This window comes from Mastomys coucha, unplaced genomic scaffold (genome assembly GCF_008632895.1).
Source record: "Mastomys coucha isolate ucsf_1 unplaced genomic scaffold, UCSF_Mcou_1 pScaffold9, whole genome shotgun sequence".
Classification (NCBI taxonomy): domain Eukaryota; kingdom Metazoa; phylum Chordata; class Mammalia; order Rodentia; family Muridae; genus Mastomys; species Mastomys coucha.
The window spans coordinates 18,644,111-18,666,711 of NW_022196915.1; the positions used below are offsets into that span (position 1 = coordinate 18,644,111).

At 46.5% G+C, this 22,601-nt stretch overlaps 1 protein-coding gene across 4 annotated transcripts in view; it reads left to right on the forward strand.

Moving 5' to 3' along the window:
* Galnt15 (polypeptide N-acetylgalactosaminyltransferase 15) overlaps nucleotides 1-19,372 on the forward strand; it is a 29,265-nt gene extending 9,893 nt beyond the window's left edge. For 3 of the 4 annotated variants that reach the window (XM_031362445.1, XM_031362447.1, XM_031362448.1), the window contains exons 2-10: nucleotides 1,938-2,104; nucleotides 5,831-6,035; nucleotides 8,603-8,767; nucleotides 11,812-11,929; nucleotides 13,365-13,559; nucleotides 15,913-16,044; nucleotides 16,393-16,497; nucleotides 17,649-17,792; nucleotides 18,992-19,372. In XM_031362445.1, the coding sequence (XP_031218305.1) occupies nucleotides 1,938-2,104; nucleotides 5,831-6,035; nucleotides 8,603-8,767; nucleotides 11,812-11,929; nucleotides 13,365-13,559; nucleotides 15,913-16,044; nucleotides 16,393-16,497; nucleotides 17,649-17,792; nucleotides 18,992-19,138 (1,378 nt within the window). In that variant the 3' untranslated portion in view covers nucleotides 19,139-19,372. The remainder of the gene's footprint in view (nucleotides 1-1,937; nucleotides 2,105-5,830; nucleotides 6,036-8,602; nucleotides 8,768-11,811; nucleotides 11,930-13,364; nucleotides 13,560-15,912; nucleotides 16,045-16,392; nucleotides 16,498-17,648; nucleotides 17,793-18,991) is intronic. The other variant, XM_031362446.1, reaches the window with a different exon arrangement.
* Nucleotides 19,373-22,601: the final 3,229 nt, after the last annotated feature.

A 22,601-nucleotide genomic window follows, 5' to 3' on the forward strand; every position in this document is an offset into this window, starting at 1 on the left:
AAAACAATGCACATGCCTTTCAATGCCTTTGTCTGAGGGTCTGGTCACCTATACAGTCCCAAGGTCTTTGCAACTTACTCCCTCACTGATAAACTGTACTGTCCCACAGAAATGGCCAGAAGGATTCATGTCACATTCAACACAGATGGTTTTTTTGTTGTTGTTGTTTTGGGGGGTATTTTTTGTTTTTTTTTTTGCTTTTTGTTTTTTGTTTTTTTGAGACAGGGTTTCTCTGTGTAGCCCCGGCTGTCCTGGAACTCACTCTGTAGACCAGGCTGGCCTCGAACTCAAAAATCCACCTGCCTCTGCCTCTCAAGTGCTGGGATTAAAGGCGTGCACCACCACCAGCCCGGCTCAACACAGATGTTTTAAGAGGCAAAGTGACCTCCTGATCCAGGCCCTCTAGCTTGCATCAATATGTTGTTCGTCGGCCGTGGTAGTTCAATTGCTTTGAAGTGACTTAGAAAACATACATCATTAATAGAAAATTGCTGTTATTGTAAAGTTTTTGTAAGATATGTTAAATACAGATGAATTTGTATTTGCAATATGTTATTTCAGCTCTGGGTACAGACTGAGTCCCTTCCCCTACCTGGTCCCTACCAGATGGACCTCCGAAGGACCTGCCTGCCCCGTCCTGTCTGAACTGCCTTCTCCTTTCTTTATGCCCCCACCTCCCGCATGTGTCCTTTGGGACCTTAGCTTATGAATTCAAGTTTTGTTTTCTGTGGGTGGATGCAAGCTCCATGGTTTTAGCAGACCTGATACAAGGATGTTTTTAGTGAGGGTCCTGGGAAGCCCTGGCAGAGCCTGGGAAGGGGTGCCAAGCAGAGAAGGCTACCAGGGCAAGCTGTGTCTTCAAGGTAGTTGCCCCTGGAAGCAGCTGGAGTTCAGGCCTGCTGAGGAGTCCCGAGAGATGATGTCGTGCATAACTCTGGAGCTGTTAGCCTTACAGATTTCATGCCACTTGCCCAAGTCTCAGAAGGAACCAATCCAGTATTAGAACCCAGTGGTCACTCTCTGTTTCTTCTCTGTTTGCTACATGGGAGTGAACCCCCAAGATGCCCTCAGTCAAGAGCCTTGGAATAAGGGGTAGAAGTGTAGTCTGGCTGGCTTCAGGGTATGGCACACTCTTCCTATTGCACTGCCAGCCATGGGCATAGTGAGGGCTCTTCTCGTTGCCCAGTAGGTGATGGAGCCCACATCTCTGGGATCACAGAGGGCCATAGAACTATCCACACATCATATATATTCAAAACCCCTTCCATCCACACTGTTTGGAAGCTGTGCAACCTGCATCATCCACAGGCTCTCCTCCTCCAGAACCTTAGTTACCAGGAACAAATTAGTAATTCCCTGTTCCTTCTAGAGCCATCTATCATGCTCTGAGTCCCAGGGCTTTGCCAATGCTTAACTTACTACGTTTGGTTCTCTACCGATGAGGTGTGCTGGATCTGTGCACACTCCATAGGCAGACACCATGGTGTACATACCACTCAGAGCTCTGTTGGTCCTCCTTGACATACCCCATTCTTCCATGGTGGTCTTCAGCTCTAGTTTCCTCTGACCTGAGGAAGTGGTCCACACGGTCTGTGTGAATTTTGAAGGCTGTAAGAGCTTTTTTCTAGGAGAGGAGGTAGGTCCTCTCCACTCTGCTCCAGGAGACCCACCCAGCTTTGTGGAGTCCTGAACTCTTTGCTCATCAAACCTATAGAACCCCTGTCAGCCTATATTCTATAACCATCCATCCCCATCAATCTGCTCACCACATCTGTCAGTCTGAAGAGAAAACACACAAGAGAGCCACTGAACTGGGAGAAAGTTATGGTCACAGTGGACCAGCCAGGCATGAAGAGTGAGGGGTGGCTGGCTTCTCTGCAGAAGAAAAAGCCTTTTCAGCTTCCCCTGGAAGGCTCCCTGACACTCTTCCCCTACAGGTGTCTGCAGCAGCACCCTACAAGTGGCCTGCCTACAGCCAGCATCATCCTCTGCTTCCATGACGAGGCCTGGCCCACGCTCTTGAGAACTGTGCACAGCATCCTGGACACGGCACCCAGGGCCTTGCTGCAGGAGATCATCCTTGTAGATGACCTCAGCCAGCAAGGTAAGCCTGGATCACTGGGAGAAGGCTGACCTTGGAAGAGAAGGGAGGAGGGAAGGATAGAAGGAAGGGGATTTCATGTAAAAGAGGGGGTTCAAGGCCAGAGGCAAGCTTCCGGTGAAGAGGGAACGTACACTCCAGTGTGTGTAATGAATGGCTGAAGGACCCCAGCAGAGGGCAGGAAGGTGACAAGAAGGGGCAGAAGAGGAATCATCTAAGCCAGGAAGGACAAGGACAGGGAGCTCCCGGGACAGGGTAAGCCCAAGAAGCCCCTAGGGAGAGTCACCTCAGGCAGCTGGGGTTCTCTTCCTCAGCCTTTGAGTTCCTGCACACCCTGTTAGCCTCTCCCCAAGATACAGTGTCTAAAGAAGGTGGCCTTTACACGGGTAATCACTGCCTCCTGGGTGCTGGGCAAAACCTGCCAGCTGTCCAGAAGGAAAAACCAAGGACCAAGGTTGAGGAAATGACCAGAGCTGAGTTGTACTAAGTGAGAGAGAGTTGCGCCCAGAGCCCAGACTGTAGGATATGGTGGATACTTCCTCTGTCAGGATGCTCAGGACAAAAAACTGCATAAAAAGAAGTCATCGACAGAGAAGTTCCCGCCTGACCTCCAAGTGAGTGGGTCCCAGACTTCCATTTCCTGAACTCCCTAGACAGACTTGTTAAAACTGACTGTGGGGGCTGGTGAGATGGCTCAGTGGTTAAGAGCACTGACTGCTCTTCCTGAGGTCCCGAGTTCAATTCCCAGCAACCACATGGTGGCTCACAACCATCTGTAATGGGATCTGACACCCTCTTCTGATGTGTCTGAAGACAGCTATGGTGTACTCATATATAAAAATAAATAAATCTTTAAGAACAAAACAAAACAAAAAAAACTGACTATGGCTGTGGGGTAGAAGTGGAAGACTGTAATCCCAGCTACTTAGAGAGCTGAGGCAAAGGCTTCACAAGTTCCAGAAGGCCAACCTGTACTATAGATAGAGTTCAAGGTCAACTCAGACAATTTAATGAGAGCTTGTAGCAAATTTTTTAAAAATATGAGCCAGGTCTAGTGGCACACACCTTTAATCCCTGGACTCTGGAGGCAAAGACAATCGGATCTCTGTGAGTTCAGGGACAGCCTGGACTACATATTGAGGCCCTGTCTCAAAGAAAACAAATAATGAACATGCCAAACTGAATGGGGAAGTGTGGCTGCCTGCAGCCACTCATATGAATGAATCATCTGGAATGGGAGTCAAAGGGCCTGAATAATTAAGGGTTCTGGAAATGCGTGAAGGGTTTGAAAAAATTAGACCAACACATGGTGTGCTTTCAGTCCGCCATCATTCATTGAATTCTCTTTGTTACAAGCAAACAGGTAGATAGGTAAAGCAAAACCCCTCCCCCAAGTTCATCAGCAACTTGGCCCAATCAGCAGCTTCATCTTCAGTCTCTGGAGGTGGAACTTCTAGCATAACTGGAACTTGGAGAGAAGCATGGCAATTATTAGGAGGTGGGCAGAGAGGCCTGGCTATCTGTGGCAAGGCAGGGTCTGATAGAGTCAGCCCTCAGCTGTAGGAGGGTCACAGGGAAGTTAAGACCCATGAAGCTTCAATGCTCCACAAAGAGCAAGATCACTGAGAAAAGCTGGGAGCAGGAGAGGTGATCCTCCCCAGGGAAGAATTTACCAATAGGTTGTTCAACAGTAAGCCATGAAAACAAACGTAAAATATTATATGGACTCAACAGGATATATATATATATATATATATAGATAGATAGATAGATAGATAGATAGATAGATATAGATATAGATATAGATATATTCTATAGATAGATAAATAATGGATGGATGGATAAGATAGATAGATAGATAGATAGATAGATAGATAGATAGATAGATAGGTGTATGTGATAATAATTAGTGAAAAAGAGGCCATGAGTTTGAAATTTTGAAGGAGAATGATGGGAGGGCTATGTGGGAAGGCTTAGGGGGAGAAAAGGGTGGGAAGAAATGTTATAATTGCAAAAAGAAAGCAAACAAAGGGCTGGGATATAGTTCAGGAGTAGAGCACTTGCCTGTTCAGGGTGAAGCCCAGATCTCGTCTTTACTTGGGAGTCAAAGTCCTCCATTCTTGCCCAATTCAATGACAGCTAGCAGCCCCTCCCCCTGGCTTCAGGAGAAGGCTGAGCCCATGCTGAGGTCTGCCCTTGCCGAGCTTGCCGAGGTCTGAGCTTGCCGAGGTGTGCCCTTGCCGAGGTCTGCCATTGCCGAGGTGTGCCCTTGCTGAGCTTGCCGAGGTGTGCCCTTGCTGAGCTTGCCGAGGTGTGCCCTTGCTGAGCTTGCCGAGGTGTGCCCTTGCTGAGCTTGCCGAGGTGTGCCCTTGCTGAGCTTGCCGAGGTGTGCCCTTGCTGAGCTTGCCGAGGTGTGCCCTTGCCGGAGTCTGCCCTTGCTGAGTCTGCCCTTGCAGAGGTGTGCCCTTGCAGAGGTGTGCCCTTGCAGAGGTGTGCCCTTGCGGAGGTCTGCCCTTGCAGAGGTGTGCCCTTGCCGGGGTCTGCCCTTGCCGAGGTCTGCGCAGCACCTCTAACTAGGGAGGACAGCAAGGAGGGACGAAGCCTTTCTTAGTGCTTTTGAGTTTCTCCCACGTTGAATTTGCCAGGCTCCCACAGCAGAGGCCAGAGCACTGGTGCACAAGGCACATTTGGCTTGCATTTGCTGAGGCTGATATGCAGTAGGTGGGCTGGGTGTAAGGACCTAAAGGCTCCTCGGGCCCTGGCTGGGGCAGAGTCTCTGAGAGCAGACCTGTTGTCCCTTCCTGTGAGCTGCTGAACCGACTCAGTTCCTGCTAGGAACCCACACCTTTCATCCCTCAGTGATAGATTATGGCCTGAGAGTTATAAAACAAAATGAACCCTTTCCTCCCCCACGTTGCTTTTTCTAAGATGATTTTTAAAAAAAAAAAAAAAAATTATTTATTTATTATATGTAAGTACATTTTAGCTGTCTCCAGACACTCCAGAAGAGAGTGTCAGATCTTATTACAGATGGTTGTGAAACACCATGTGGTTGCTGGGATTTGAACTCAGGACTTTCAGAAGATCAGTCGGAGCTCTTAACCACTAAGCCATCTCTCCAGCGCCCCCTCCCCCACCTTGCTTTTTGTTGTTGTTTTATCACAATAGAAACCTGAGACAGGATTCCTCCCAAGTCCTCAGCTTCTGCCTTTCCCACTGAAGGGCATCTGGATCCTGAGCCACAGCCTTCACCTGCTTCCAAAAGCACACAAGCTAGAAGTAGTCCTGCTCTCTCATCTCCCCCCTCTTCTCCAACTCATCCTGCTACTGGGGTGAAACCGCCGGCACAACAAACACCTCAGTGGTCTACCAGATACAAAGTTTTATGACCCCCAGCTTCTGAACCCCACTGTCCATTGTCTTAGTTTGGGTTCTCTGGGTAAGAGTCTGAGGCTGGGATGTAAGAGCGGATTTTCTTGCATATACTCCCATTTGGAGATCATTTGCAAGGTCTCTCCCCTTCTGGTTTTCTACTCTATTCCTCCTGGTGGTTAATGGTTCTTATAAGCTATCCCAAACCTTAGAAATGACCACCCTTTAATAAAACACTGGGGGCTGAGAATCTGGTCCTCGATGTGGCTTCTAAGAGAGGGATCTTTGTAATGCTCAGCACAGACCCTTTCAGTGTGGCACCTGTGACCCCCACTGACAGGGCCCTGTCAATTCCAGAACCACTGAAGTCTGCTCTCAGGGAACATGTGGCCAGGCTGGAGGCTGTGAAGTTGCTCAGGAGCAACAGGAGGCTCGGCACCATCGGAGCCCGGATGCTGGGGGCTGCCAGAGCCACCGGGGACGTGCTGGTCTTCATGGATGCCCACTGTGAGTGCCACCCTGGCTGGCTGGAGCCCCTCCTCAGCAGAATAGCTGATGACAGGTAATTCATTTCACCTGGGATCTGCAAAGGAAGGAGTGGGTCTGAGAGAGCTAGCCCATAAGTGTAGTTGCTCAGAGAACAGAGCATCCACCCACCATTTGAGAAGTACTTTGGTCTCCACTATTTGGGGGTCTATTCCTTGGGGCTTGCAGAGACTTGAGCCTTGTAATAAATATGGGGAGTTCCTACTGTAAGGGAGGCTAGAGGTTTTCTAGCCTTGAGAACAGCTTGTGTCATGCTCAAATGCTGTTGGTCCTGTGTCATGCTCAATGCATGTTAAGAACAGCTTGTGTCATGCTCAATGCATGTTAAGAACAGCTTGTGTCATGCTCAATGCATGTTAAGAACAGCTTGTGTCATGCTCGATGCATGTTAAGAACAGCTTGTGTCATGTTCAATGCATGTTAAGAACAGCTTGTGTCATACTCAATGCATGTTAAGAACAATTTGTGTCATGCTCAAATGCAGCCAGTCCTGTTGGTTGCACAGAAAGGGCTGCTCATGCCATGCCTGTTGTTACCTCTGACTTTGACACAGGTTCCATTGAGATTATAAACACACCATGGGGGAACACATTTCTAAACTAGCCTTCCCCACAGGTCACCCATGCCCAGGAAGAAGACGTTACATCCCCCATCACTAGTCTTCGTGACAACTTTCTTTGCTTCTCTGCATTACACACAATGCGGTGTTCTAACTAGGCCAAGCCCTGGGAGTACAGAGCTAAGAGGGCCTTACCACATCCCATAGGTTAGCAGTGCTCTGTTGATCATGTTACTTTTCCCATGCCCTCTTTCTCATCTCTAATGTCTCCTGAGCCTGAACTATCAATCACGTCCTCAGTAGGAATATCTTATTCAGGAAACCTAATCTTTGTAACTAATCCACCTAGGAGTTGGGGAGGAGCCCCAGTCACCCACCATCCCTGCACCTCAAACAGGTCTGAGACACAGTGGACATCCTGGCTCCCGGCCAGATGGAGCTGTTAGATTAGAACTAGACCCCATGGTTCCAATTCCTACAATCTGTGGTTGATCTCATTTGAAGTTGTGGATGATCATAGAGAAGAAAAAAAGTTCATGAACCAAGACAGACCCATTTGGCTCAGTTCCATAATGGACATCTCTACCTGCTCTTGGCCTGCATCCTGATAAGGAAAGGAGATGTGTGATAAGTTTTGCACCTATGAACTCCTGAAGCTGTTCAAAGAGAAACAGAGCATCCCACCCTTTCCCTGGTGCTGGAACATGTTAAACATGGATGTCACTCTTCATGTCATATCAGAGTCATAATCTTCATCGTAGGCTGAAAGAGAGGGACAGAGCCAAGCCTCTGCAATCCTTGGATGAAACTTACATGACTCCCTTTGGTAGCTTCTGTCCCAATTCCTTTGTATCCATCTTTCTCTATTTTATGCCTGCCCCCATCTGATCTTGGGGTTTTGATGTTTTGGGGGGGGTCTTCCCTTCACATGCCCACTGCTTTCTGAGATTTGATCATCTTTTTATTCTCCCATGCCCACTTCATGACTTTTGCCCACTCTTTCCTTGGGCCTACCTTGTCTAGCTCATTGAGAACCTGAAAGAAAGCCACCTGAGTTATCCTCTCTGGAATCTCTATGCTGTGGCACTCTGAGAACTGGGCGAGTCTAAGACCCCCTTTCCTAATTTATGTAGGATTCGGTCCTACCAGCTCTTCTGAGCTGCCTAACTAACACTGCTCCCAGCACACACCACACCACACTACACCATACCACACTTTAGGAAGCAAAGCTGCTCTGGCCTCAGTACCAGAGCTGATAGCTGCTCCCTGAGAGAGAAAGGAACATTGCTGCCTCTCAAGTCTATGTCAGGAGACATTCTGTCATCAGATGAGGACCCAGTGTCTCCAAAGGAGGACAAACCTCCAGGAGCTTTCATTTCCTAGGTGCAGTGGGGGTATAGAGGGGACAATGGCAGCCAGACAACTGCTTTGATGAGCCATAACTTCCTCCACACCCTGGCCAAAGGATGTGGAAACCATTATCAACCCTGGTTCCCTGGTCCTGATATGTATCTTAGTAAACCCAGTATATTCAAAACATAATATCGATATGTAATCAATATAAAAGTTATTTAAAGGTTTTACATCCCTTTTTTTGTTTTTGTTGTTTTTTTGTTTGTTTGTTTGTTTGTTTTTTGTTTTTCGAGACAGAGTTTCTCTGTGTAACCGTGGCTGTCCTGGAACTCACTCTGTAGACCAGGCTGGCCTTGAACTCTGGCCTCAAACTCAGAAATCCACCTGCCTCTGCCTCCCAGGTGCTGGGATTAAAGGCGTGCGCCACCACCGCCCAGCCACAAATCCCTTTTTTTCATATTAAATATTCTAAATTGAGATTCTAACCTGGGACAAGCATAGTTTCAAGGTCAACAGGCTGGAGTGGCCCATGGCTGCTGCTCTGGGCCACAAGGCCAACAGGTTGGAGTGGCCCGTGCCTGCTGCTCTGGGCTATACATTACATAGATCTTGTCTCTGTCCCCCAGCTAATGAGTGGCCTGCATCATTGTTTGATCCTCTGGTCTTTCCAGGAGCCGAGTGGTGTCTCCAGTCATAGATGTGATTGACTGGAAGACGCTTCAGTACACTGCATCCAAGCTGCATCGAGGGGTGCTGGATTGGAAGCTGGATTTCCGATGGGAGCTCCTGGGGGAGCAGGAGCACAAGGCCCTCCCATCCCCCATCAGCCCTGTCAGGTGAGGCCTCCCCTTCCCTGAGCTCACACTTGGACAGCAAGCCATTTCACGTGTGTGGCAGCTTCCTGACGATAGGCACATTGGACGGTTGAACTGTGAAAACCAAACAAGCCAATAGTGTAAAAAGCATTCAGCCAGCTGCAGTGCTGCTATCAGTATGGTATCAATGGAGTCCAGGGAAGCTCTTCCAGAAGCTTCCACGGATGCCCAGGGTGAGATTGTGGAAGAAGCTGAGCTCATCTTGACTCCAGGTAACAGCCAACTCCCTGGTCACAGGATCCTGCTCAGTGAGAAGGAAGACTTTAGCTGGCTGAACAACGAGACATGATAACTCTCAAAGTAGATCAAGCTTTGGCAGTTGTTATTCCTATGTTTGGTTTCTGAACTATTATTTTATTTAAGTAGATTTATTTTTTAGAAATTTTCTGCTGGGTAACAAACCACTTTGAATTTAGTGTGCTAAACAACAATTCTCCAAGCTCACAGACTCTGTGTGTCATGAACTCTGGAATGGCTCAGCCAGACTGGCTGGCTCTACTTCACTGTGCCCAGAACACATACAGATTAAATCCCCAACATCACTATGATGTAAATCCAGGGCAGCAAGCTTCTTAAACCACCTACTTCCCTAACTGGCTAGGTGGCTGGAACAAATCCACAGCCCACGATTAATACTCACAAATTCCAAAGCCCTTTGAAGACCAAATGTGTCGCCATCATGCACGGGGCAGCTGAAGTGTGCTTGAGCTGACTTGGTGTCCAAGCCCACTCTGAGACAGTTACCGGCAGACTGAAGACGTGTCAGTGAACCTCACTAAAGAGTGCAGCCACCAAAGCCGAAAGGCAATATGTCATGCATACCCCTGTCTAAACTGTAAACATTCTGAATCAAAACACACACCATTAAAACACACACGAGGAGCCAGGTGTCACCCCAAGGAAAGGTCACATGTTCAAGGCAACCCTGTGCTGGCCACAGTGAGACCTTATTTAAAAAAAAAAAAAAAACTGAAACAAAGACCCACAAGCAAACAGCAACAAGAAGAACAACAGCTCTATGAATTCCAGAGAGGAAGAGTGAGCTCAGAACAGAGCAGCTTAGGATTTAAAATATGGTGTGTACTGTGTCTGGCACTGTGTGCAACTTTGTATTTCAATCCCCATTTGCAAACTGGTTTGTTTGTTGTTTATTGGTTTGTTGTCATTGTTTGTTTTGTTGTTGTTGTTTTGTAAATGGTTATTTTATCCCAACTAGAGGTGAGGAGCTCAGAGAAGTAATGCGTCTCATTCAAAATTCCACAAATAACTAAGTGGCTCAGGTGGAAACTGGATCAAATAATCATTTCAATTCTGATTTGCAACATTCTTGTATGAACTAATATTTTTAAAAAAGATTTATTTATTTATTTATTTATTTATTTATTTATTTATTTTATGCATATGAGTTGAGTACACTGTAGCTGTCTTTAGACACACCAGAAGAGGACATCAGATCCCATTACAGATGGTTGTGAGCTACCATGTGAACTCAGGACCTCTGGAAGAGCAGGCAGTGCTCTTAACTGCTGGACCACCTCTCCAGCCCATGAATTAGTATTTTTAAATGCCCTGAAGCCAGTGATTTTATTATGAAAGCACCATTTTCTTGTCCATTAAACAGACTGAAATCTGAGCCACTTACATCTGAAGCATATCCAGAACTTGGCATTACAATCTGTTGGCATTACAATCTGTTGGCATTACAATCTGTTGGTATTACAATCTGTTTTGAGTATAAGAAGCCTTGTGCAAAGGCTTTCTGGCTATCTTGCTCCTTGTAACACTCTTGTGTGGTTTTTGTTGTTGTTGTTGTTGTTTTGTTTTGTTTTGTTTTGTTTCGTGTTTTGAACGACAGCTCTGGCTGTCCTGGACCTCACTATATAGACCAGGCTGGCCTTGAACTCACAAAGCTCCAACTGCCTCCTGAGAGCTGGAATTAAAGACAAACACCACCACACCTCCTCTGAGAACTGTCATTTCCACCCCAATTTCCTCGCTCAGGGTTTCTCACTCTTTGCATGTGTAAACCATTTCCCCTAAAGGGGGGACCTAGCTACTTCCAGAATTCCTGTTAGATTCAACTTAAAGTTGGGGAGGGAACAGATGACAAAGGGGAAAAAAGAAGAGAAGGAGAGGAGAAGAGAAGAGAGGAGAAGAGAGGAGAAGAGAGGAGAGGAGAGGAGAGAAGAGGAGAGGAGAGGAGAGGAGAGGAGAGGAGAGGCAAGAGCTTGTATGTATTACTTTTCCCTTTGAAGAAATAACTGAGAGGTAACTTAAGGGAGAGAGAAACTGATTTCCTTCATGGCTCCTGTCACATTGGTCAGACAGGAAGCCAGACCAGCGCATGAACGTAGCCTTCAAAGGCCCACCACTTCCTAAGGGCTCCAAGCCTTCAAGACAGTACTACAGCCTGGGGATGGAGTGTTCAAAGTATGAACCTGTGGGAGACATTCAAGAGTCAAGCCATTATAAGAGAGCCTGGTTACATCCTTTGGTTTGGACTTGGCAACTGCCTCCCTTTGACTAACTCCTTTAGGCGGACTCAAGTGAATCATTAGTCCCTTCTATAGAAAAAGACCTGAGGACAAGCGATAGAGGCCCAGGCAAACCTAGTTCCCCTTATTCTTCAGTCTCATTTTTATGTGTGTGTCTGTGTGAGGACATGCTGTATCTGCAGGTGTCAGATTGCCCAGAGCTGGAGTCACAGGCACACAGGCAGTTGTGGACTGCTTGACACAAGTGCTAGACTAAACTTGGGTTCTCTGGACAAGCAGCAAGCTCTCTTAACATTGAGTCATCTCTCCAGCCCCCAATTCTCTTTACAAAATTCTTGGATTTCAAACATTTTTGCTCTGATCCAGTCTGATTGATCAAAATATTTACCTTTACCAGAACCCAGAGTCATCTGTCTAAGTCACTGGACATGCCTCCAGGAAGCCCCCAGCCTGGCCCTGTTTCTGTGCTTGGGGTAGAACTACAGTTTCCTATCTGTCTTCTCTGTGTAGGAGCCCTGTGGTACCCCGAGAGGTGGTGGCTGTGGACAGACATTACTTCCAAAACACCGGAGCTTATGACCCCCTTCTGTCACTGTGGGGTAGTGAAAATCTCGAGATGTCCTTCAAGGTAGGCCCTATGTCAATGGCGGATGTGGTTGGTATCTCTGGAGCCATGTATGTAGCTCTGTTTCAGACAGATATTGGGGATAAATTTGTGGGCAAATTATATAAAGTCATTGCAGCATGATATGTCAAACCTTCCTTCTCCCCCCAGGAGAGACCTACCTTGATTTTACTCTCAGCCTCTTCTGTGAACTTGACCTTCAAAATCCTCATCTGGAGAGGGTATACTATCAGCCTTTCCTCTCAGTGCAGGGATCTCACAGCTTTTGGCACATTCTCTGCTCATGGTACCCTTACTATCTAGGGCAGTATTCTCAACCTGATGGGCTATGACCTTTTCACAGGGGTCACCTAAGACCTTTAGAAAACACACATTGAGATTAATAACGGCAGCAAAATGACAGTTGTGAAATAGCAACGAAAATAATTTTATGGTTGGGGACAACATGAGGAACTATATTAAAGGGTCACAGCATTAGGAAGGTCAAGGGTATCATTTACAGCACCCACCTGTCAGATGCAAAGCCACTCTTGGCACTGAGTAGTTACATCCAAAGACTGAGGGCCTGTTGGGTGTAGCTCAGCCTCTCTGACTGGGAACCATGCTGGGCCTTCTGGGCCCTCTGTCCTGGGAACCATGCTGGGCAGCCACCACCTTCACTGTCTGTTCCACACTGGTCATAGCATTGTGCTTGAGCTCAGTCACACCAACTGTCCAAAGCCCAACCTAGCAAAGATGTCCATCCTGTGATATGGGCAGACCAATATAAAGTGGGCATGTGAATTACATCAGGCTTGCAGTCTGCATAATGACTGAGTTTGCTGCTTCACTAACAAATGATAGATGTCTGCAATGCTCTTTGAGTTCTCTGAGGTATCTTGGAGCACAGGGCTTTGAGAACTCCATGCCTACTGTGTTTTTTAGTTCTCGAACCAAGGCCTGTCCCAGTACTGCTCAACTATAATTTCTGTCACCAACTATAGAATGAAAGCTTCTTGTCCAATGAGCAGTGGGGAGCTGGGAGAAGCTTTTGGAAGGAGTGAATAATGGGGTGTGCTTTCATCTCTGGTGTCTTCGCAGCAGGAGACAGCACTGGCTTTTAGAAATTCCCTAGCCACTGCAGACACATTTCCCTGAGGAAGCATTCCCTGGTAGGTAGGGGTGCTGACCTCTGACCTGCTTTGCATCCTGACTCTATAAGTGTTTCCAGGTGGTGTGTTCAGGAAGTTGCACAGGTGTCGGCCATTATCCCTCAGGTCCAGTCTAGGACAACTGCCCTCTGCCCACCCTGCCTTGCTGTCCAAACTCTTGGATCTGGGACGTGCACTCTGAGCATTTGAAATCATCACTCTGGCTATGACTTGCAGGTGTTCTGCCAGTGGGTCACAGATAGGGGGGTGGGAGGGAGAGAGCCACTTGCCTTCTCCTTCTGTGACAGGCCTGGCTCTGCGGTGGCTCTGTTGAAATCCTTCCCTGCTCTCGAGTGGGACACATCTACCAAAGCCAAGATGCCAGCTCCAGGCCTGACCCCGGGGTCATCTTGAGGAACAAGATCCGCATTGCTGAGACCTGGTTAGCTTCCTTCAAGGAAACCTTCTACAGGCATATCCCAGAGGCCTTTTCCATGAGCAAGGTAAGGAGAGACTGTAGGGGTCTTTGGCCAACATAAGGCCACCAACTTAAAGTTGGCCAAGGAGGACCTGCTCCCTTATTCTTGAGCTCCCCTGCGTTGGCCCTCTGGAACAACCCTTCTCTCTGTTGGGGCTGTCCTATGTCCCTACCAGAACCTTGGAGCATCACAGTTGACCTCTGCATGGAATTCACAGACTGTTATAGGATGCTATGCCCAGGATGCAGCCTTTTGCTACAGAGCCCAATAAGGGATCAGCCACGTCTCTGAGGGTCTTTCATCCTGGTAGTGCTGAGGGGTTAGGGACTATCCTACACAAAGAACAGATCAGAGTATAAAAATAAATATGAAACAAAAAAGTCACAGGAAGTTGAAGTTTTTAACCACATAATTAAATGCCCCTCAGTGCGCTCTATGAGTTGGTCAGTTCCTGTGGAGTGACATATACATGCTATCTACGGTGAGTCACATGCTGCCATGACACTTGGTACACTGCACGTGGGGACCCAAAGGACCAGCATAGTCAGGAAACCTCTCCCACCAGTCCCTCAGCAGCCCATTGCTGGATAGCACAGATGAAGGCAGGATCCTCGGAGAGATACACCCCACCACGTGCGGGGAAAGTCCGACAAGTTTGAGTCATGAAGTAGCCCCAGTACCCACTTTTCTTGAGGTCCTTAAGATTTTGTTCCTTTTTTATCCAAATGCACCCTCTTCCCCACATCAGACAGCCTCCAGACAATCACCAGAACTCCTTGAACTTGTATCTGTGCTCTCTTTAGTGGGAGATGACACACAAGATTTCAGTGCAGACCCAAGCTTGAGGTAGCTAGAGTTCCCTCTGGGTCCCCATGAGCAAGTCTAAGTATCCCCCAGAGTAGACCAGCTCCTTTTGCACATGGGAGGGACCACACTGCTGTAGCTTCTGGCTTGGGTTTGTAAAGGAGGATTGGAGGGAAAAGAGCAGTTCTCACCAGAGCTCTGATTAATCCTAAGTCTAGACACATCCCAGATGTATGCTTCAACTATGGCTGCCTGGGGCCACTCAGACACCAGAGGAGGGGCTGGAGGAAGATCCTGAAGCCACTGAGGGCTGAGCTGCAGAGTTTAGAGTTTACCCATTTGACAATGGGAAGCAGGTATCCTGTGGAGTTCTACAGAGTACCACAGAGCAGCTGTGACTTTTAATTTCTTGGCTTCCATTAGGCTAGAGCATCTTTTTTTCTTTCCTCATGTGTAATGTGTGTCGATTTAGTATTATCTCTTGCTTTTGCATGACCCTTGTTTAATGTCAATGCAGATTTCATTTATAAAGGACCCATATAAAATAATTAAACATATTCAGGCTTCTGATGTACCTGGGCCAACCTTCCATTAAACAGAGTCATTTAGAACACAGCTTGATGGATGAAGTCAGCCCAGAAGAGCATGTAAAGTATCTACAGCCTACTGGGCCCCTCTGTGTCTTATTGAAAACCAGAGGCCACCAACGTGGAGTCCTGGCATGGCTATCACCACACATACACACACACACACACACACCAGAGGCCACCAACGTGGAACCCTGGCATGGCTATCACCACACACACACACACACACACACACACACACACACACACACACACACACACACATTCTCTTCTTCCCCTTTCCTATTTCCTCCTCCCTCCTTTCTCAAAGCCCCTCTGCCATATTTGGCTATTCCAACTCCTCCCTAAAGCCTCTCTCCCAGGAAATTTATTCTAACCTTCTAGATGGGTTTCTTCTTATCTTACCAAGCAGCCTAAAGCATTGAGGGCTGGTGTTCATCTTCCTACAGCTGTGTTATAAAGGAGACTGCCAATGATAAGGGCCAGTGTAGCCTAAATGAGTGGTTCACCAATGGAGAAAACTGAGATTCAGGGAAGACAAGAAGTCAGCTTGCCTCTCCTTGTCCCCCTACTCTAAAACTTCCTATCAGACATCGTCTCCTCTGCCTCTGGGCCAGCTCTTGCCTTTATTAGGCCCGTGGTACAACCCAGGTAGACACCATCATTTCTTCACACTCCAGAGAAAATGCCTTAGGGTATAGACACTGCAATCTTTATAGGCTAAAGATTCGGGGGTCTGTGAGAAGAGGCAGTGCTGCCTCCAATTTTGGTGGTGCCACACCTCTTTCTAGAGAAGATTCCCAACTCTGCCTTCTAAACCTCTCTCGGCATAGGACCCTTCCTCCTGTTTGCAATCCTGAGATGTGTGGTGGCTCTGCCCCACTCCTTCTGCTCCTTCACATCTACATCTCTCCCTCCCCCACTGTGTGAGCTCAGGGTGGAATAAGCTTTCCTGGCCTTACTCCCATGCCCTTCTCTATCTGCAGATTGCAAAGCCAGACTGTACAGAGCGCCTGAAGCTGCAAAGGAGACTGGGATGCCGGACATTCCACTGGTTTCTGGCCAATGTCTACCCTGAGCTGTACCCATCTGAGCACAGGCCCAGGTTCTCTGGAAAGGCAAGGCATGGCCCGGGACAGGGAAGGTCACTTGCCAAGACAAGATCACTCATCCTCTACACTGGGCAACCACGTATAGGCTCAGCAGGGTCTCAGAGGCCTTTGGACTTCCTCTCTCTGCCTCCCGAGGAAGGCAGCCATGTTTCCTTATAATCCATGCTAAATTCATGGCCTGACTCCATCTGGAGGCTTCTGTTTTAAGATAAGTGTCGTGGGCTTGACTCATCTCACGGTGACTGAACCAGGCACACTAGGATAAGGTCTAGAGAAGACAGGGGATTAGAACCTGTTTCAAGGCATCTTCGCAGTAGAGGTCAGATTCACATCTATGTGGATGTCCATTTTCAGCTCCACAACACTGGCTTTGGCCTCTGTGCAGACTGCCAAGCAGAAGGTGACATCCTGGGCTGCCCCATGACACTAGCTCCTTGCAGTAACAACCGGCAGCAACAGGTGGGTGATGACACTTCTTGGGATGGATAGCATCCCAACTTATCAGTTGATGCTGTTTCCTAGGATGCCCTCCAATTCCCTTCAAAGTGGCTCCTTCCCTGTGGACCCATGTCCCTTGACAGGCCATGGCCCCCACTGTGATGACTTGTCACAGGTCTGCCCACCTTAGACTCACCTTACTCACCTTAGACTGGACCAGCATCAAAGAATGGAACATCTCAGTTAGAAGGAATGAAGGGGTTCCTCATCCAGTTCTGGCATCTATCACATGAGGAAGCTATGTCATAGAACCACCAGCCCAGAAATGCCCACCTCAGGTCCTCCAGCACTGAGAAAAGGTCCAGAGTCGGGATAGAAAGAAGTGATAATTTAATCCCAACACTTGGGAGGCAGAGGCAGGCAGATTTCTGAGTTCGAGGCCAGCCTGGTCTACAGAGTGAGTTCTAGGACAGCCAGGACTACACAGAGAAACCCTGTCTCGAAAAAAACAAAAAAATAAAAAAAATAAAATAAAATAAAAATAAAAAAGACCTAGTCTCAAAAAAAATTAAAAAAAAAAAGAAAGAAAGAAAGAAAGAAAGAAGTGATAAAGCCAGGGGAGAACCTAGATTCACGTGGACCCTCTGGCCACTTGGAAGAATACTGTGCTCCTTACAGTGTGTCTTACATACTTTAATTTTTCATCATAGGAATAACTGTCCAAGGTAACAGAGAGCTGTCCATCCTGGCTAAGAGGTCATGGGTCCTCTTCATTTCACAACTTGAGTAACTTCTCAATGTAGCCCGGTCCCAGATCTGATTCAGTCTGTGATAGGGATTCTTTGAATTGAGCTGTCATACTCCAAAGCTGCTTCATGAGAGAGAACAACAGTTGAGTGAGAGTCGGAGAGCCTGGGTGAAGGAGGAAACATCTCCATGGGAAGTCTGGGGCCCAGCCTGCAGTGCAAGCCTGAGACATCTCTATGGGAAGGCAGATTTCTGAGTTCAAGGCCAGCCTGGTCTACAGAGTGAGTTCCAGGACAGAATGCCTTTCTTGGCTCCTGAGAACCCAGGAAGAGTCTTGCTGTCTTTAGAACTTGGCTCTTCTGTGTGTTCCTTTGTCTGCCCTTGGCTCTGGACAGGCTATGCTAAGTGCCATCCCCTCTGCCTAGAACCTGGAGCACACCAGCAGGAAGGAGATTCTCTTCAGCAGCCCACAGCGCCTGTGCTTCGACGTCAGAGGAGAGCAGGTGATTCTGCAGAACTGCACAGAGGAAGGTCCCGCCATCCATCAACAGCACTGGGACTTCCAGGAGGTAAGTAACCCATTCTGGAAATGCAAGCTGATCACAAGGAACTTCTGGTCAGTTAGAATGTCTGGGCAAACTGACCTTGTTAGCTTGTCAACCTGGACCCCTCCTAGACCTCAGGTATTCTCCACAATGGTATTTCTGTTGTTGAGCTTACTGGCTTAACCTTGGGGTCTCTGGTCCCCAGCCTCAGGAGATACACTGATTTGTCCCCCATGCCATTACAGATTATTAGCTTGGATTAGCTTGGATGAAGAAGCATATTACAGAAACAACCCACTCAATGGTGTACATTTAGGAGTGACATAATCTAAAATTTAAAAGAAGTAGCTATTGAGATAGATAGGTAGATAGATAGATAGATAGATAGATAGATAGATAGATAGATATGGAGAGAGATAGGCATAATATCAATATATATATTGATATTGGACCTGGAGAGAGAACTTGGTGGTTAAGAACACTGGCTGCTCTTATAGATACATAGATAGATAGATAGATAGATAGATAGATAGATAGATAGATAGATAGATTGATAGATTGATAGATAGACAGACAGATAGGCATAATTTATGTATATATATACATAATATATGGACCTGGAGAGATAGCTTGGTGGTTAAGAACACTGGCTGCTCTTTAAGAGGACTCAGGTTCAACTCCTTGGAAGCTAGCAACTATCTATAACTCCAGTTCAAGAGGATCTGCTGCCCTCTTCTCGCCGTTGCTGGCACTGCATGAACATGGTGCACAGACTTATATTCAGGCACTCATAAAATAAAAATAAACATTTATGTTAAACATTTTTAAAGTATTCAAAAATAAATATATAGCTGTCGTTTTCTTCATTATAATGCATATCCCATTGTAAACACTTCATCATTTTTGTGAAGTTTTTACCTCTATATTGTATTGTCTCTGACAATACAACAGGAAAATTGGACATGCCCTGACCAGAGTTATCCTGACCAGAACTTTCCAAGAAATGACCCAATCATATAATAGCAATACAAACAACCCCATAGGCTTGAGTGACATCTAAATTTTAGGGTTAATTAAATTATATTTTCTATTAATTAACAATTCTACCATTCCTTCCAGGCTAGTTCACACCACCTCTGTTACTCTTTAGTGCTCAGCAGAAATCTTTAAAATGTCCTCCTTTGACAATTGGCAGGAACTGGGCGTCTTCTTTCTCTTTTCAGGATGGAATGATCATCCACATTCTTTCTGGAAAATGCATGGAAGCTGGGGTTCAGCCAAGCAATAAGGATTTGTATTTGCATCAGTGTGATGGTAAAACCAGCCAGCTGTGGCGATTCGACCAGATCCACCCTGTGGATGAACGATGACCTTGACAGAGAACAGACAAATGCTGGGCATCATATTCCTCTGCTCTTGTGTGTCCCGAGCCAGCCCAAACAAACAACAACAAAAACGAAAACGTAGAAGATCTCTCCAGGTACCTTACAGCATTGACTGTTGACTGTTTTTTGTTGTTTGGTATGGTTTTTTCGAGACAGGGTTCCTCTGTATAGCCTGGTTGTTCTGAAACTAACTCTGTAGACCAGGCTGGCCTCAAACTCACAGCAATCAACCTGCCTCTGCCTCCCCAGTGCTGGGACTAAGAGATCCACCACCACCACCTGGCTATGTTGGCTGGGTTTTTTTTTGTTTTTTTTTTTTTTTTTTGTTTTTGTTTTTTGAAAGAAAAACAATGGATTATTCATTGTCTTCATCACCAGAAGTGATCATGAAGGAGAGTGAAGTCTTCCCCTGCCCCATCCCCACACCCTGCCCACACTGAGCGCTTAAAATTTGCTTTATCCCTGACTGTGGGAAGAGGTCTAGGCATCATCTGGCAGCACTTCTGGGAGACATCAAACCTAGTAGGTAAATTTCATGTAGCCCTCACTCAGAGAGTTACGTGGCCAGTCATGAAAGTTAGCATGAGGGTCATGCAATGGCCTGGCAGTCCCCACCCTCTGACTAAGCTTACTAGCATACATTTCATGTCCATTCGTTGACCCTGAGCTCAAAAGGAAGCAGTGGGGTACAGGAAGGAATGGGGTGGACCTAGGAAGAAGACAGGAGAGAGATTTGGTCCAAGCATCCAGCTCAGCACTGCCCACTGAAGAGTCAGCAGACCTGGTGAAGGGGTTCTTATCTTCAGGACAGTCTCCTTGAGACTTTCTACCTCTGTTCGCCTGCCCTAGTTCTTCTCTAGCTCACAAACAGATTTCCCTGCAATGAATTCCTTCTTGGGTCACCAGTGCTGGAGAGGTCGGCACATCTGAGCATGCTTATGAACAAAGGTATTGCAGGAGATAAAGTCTCCCAATGCCTGCTTAGGCTTGATGAGAAATAGCAACTTTTGAAAGAGAGAAACCCAAAATCTTTACAAGGCAAAATAAATCTGACTATTAGATGTTCCTGAGGTTTGACCAGCTACCTATGAGCCCATAACAATTGTTCAAGATCCCCTAAATGTGGCTTCCGGTCAAATGTTCACATGGTTGAAGGAAATCCACCTTAACCAGAGGAGAAGCTAGGCTCAGCCACAAGAGTTGCTGAGTGAGTTAGGATGCTGCTGAGGAAAAACTTCTTGCCCATTTCTTTCTGAATGGAAATAGCTTTCTATATGGTAAGCTTAGAAACTTCCCATTCAAGATGTCTTTGTCCTCTGGGCTATCTCTGAATACAGTTGTTTCAAATAAGAACTGGAGAAGACATGTGGGTTTCTGAAGTACCTGAGTAATATCTGTTACTTCTCCAACTTCCAAGTCAATGCCCGCTATTTCTCTAGCCTTAGAGTCACTCCAGACTAATGCTATCTCATATCATGGCCACAAACCCAGTGTGACCATTTTGATGAAAATTCACCACAATTCTGGAAATTTTCAAACTGTTCCTTGATTGTACCGGCTGTTCAGGAGTTCAGTAGCCATCTGAGGCAAATGGCTACTGAACCTGAGAACACAGTTATAAAATAGCCCACCATCACAAACAGTAGCCTTGGATAGCACTATATTCAGCCCATATGTAGGGAAGAGATTTTAGCCACCATCCTCTTGCTTCGGACCTGTCTATATTTAAAACAAATTCTTCTGACATGAGAAGGCTGAGATGGACCTAACATTTTTCAAGTAACAACCTTGTAAAGGGTAGCAATGGTTGAAGAATATTTTTAAAGATCTTTATTTTGAAATGAACTCTATTATTAGCACTGTGAGTAGCTGAAATTGTTGGGATAAATTAATATAGCTCAATGAAAGACTACATTTTGCTGTGTGTGTTCTGGTGATTAACAAAAGGACCCAGATGGCTCATTGCTTAATTGTTTTAATAAAACAAGAATGTGGTATTTCTTGCATCCTTAACTGTTCATGTGATTTATTATTTTATTATAGAAACGGCTATCACCTCAGTCCCTGGATGGTCCTTACAGACTCTTAATTTAAACAGTACAGATGCTTCTACTTGCTTCTGAAAAACAATCTCCTTACAATTTAACTAAGTGTAGTGGATTCTTATCAGTGGTTCATTTAGAAGGAAAGAAACTTGGCAGTGAATCGATCTGATTCCCGAGTTTGGCTTTGCTTGTCTGTCTGAATTTTATGACTATTTAAAACAGGAGTTGTTTTTGTGATTTGTCTCACAAAGCCCACTTCCATTATTAAGGATCCTACTGGAGTGGATGGAGAGAAACAAGTGCCCAGCTGACCACAGTCCATACTCTTTTTGCTGTGACAACAGATGTCAATCCAGAAGGGGCATGATGTGGTCCTCTTCTGCCTCAATGTCATAAATCTGTAGCAAAGTCAGAGTTCCAACTTCCATAGATATCCAGAAGGTCCCAGGACCCATAATAATGCTGCCTCAGACCGGGACGCATCAGCTGTAAGGTTATATTGCCACACTTGCCTTGAAGGAGCTCCATTTTCAACTGACGTGCCATGAAAACGCTAGTTAGACACAAAATGACTCACCAAATCCAGAAATGCAAACTGGCTGGCTGCACTTGGAAGGGGCTCTGGAAGAATAAACATGCAGTTTAGAGCCAAGCAAACATGGAAAATGCAGACGGCTCAGGGGTGAAGAGCACACACTGCTCTTACAGAGGACCTGAGTTCTATTCTCGGCACCCACCCAGGGCAACTCACAATCACCTTTAATTCCACACACTCTGCTTTGGTATACATATATACCCATTCCACAGACATAGAAGCATATACATAATTTAAAATAAAATACATTTTAAAAATCTTTTAATAGGGTAAGTAGGAAGGGGCGGATAAAAAAAAAGACAGGTCAAGCCCACTGCAGCTGAGGCTTAAAAAGGGCTTTGAGCTTTTCTCTGTTTTTGTTTGTTTGTTTTTTTAAGTTTGGTTTGATTTGGTTTTGGTTTTTTGAGACAGGGTTTCTCTGTATAGCCCTGGCTGTCCTGGAACTCACTCTGTAGACCATGCTGGCCTCTAACTAAGAAATCTGCCTCCCAAGTGCTGGGATTAAAGGCGTGCGCCACCACTGCCTGGCTGGCTTTGAACTTTTCTAAAGTGTGACCTTTATGAGAGGTTACCAGGAAGGTACTGCAGCCCACACTCCCTCAAGCACAGGCCATTAGCACATTACATGTAGCTTATGGCTACATTTACATATGGCCCAGAAGAACCTGAGCAGCTGTTTTGAAAGTCTTGGCCTTCCCAGATGCATCACTGACATGTCCTATAGGTGCAAGAGGCAGCCTGGAGCAGCCAGGATACAGGAGTCCCATTCATCCTGTAATCTCCGGCTCTGGCCACATGACTATCATGT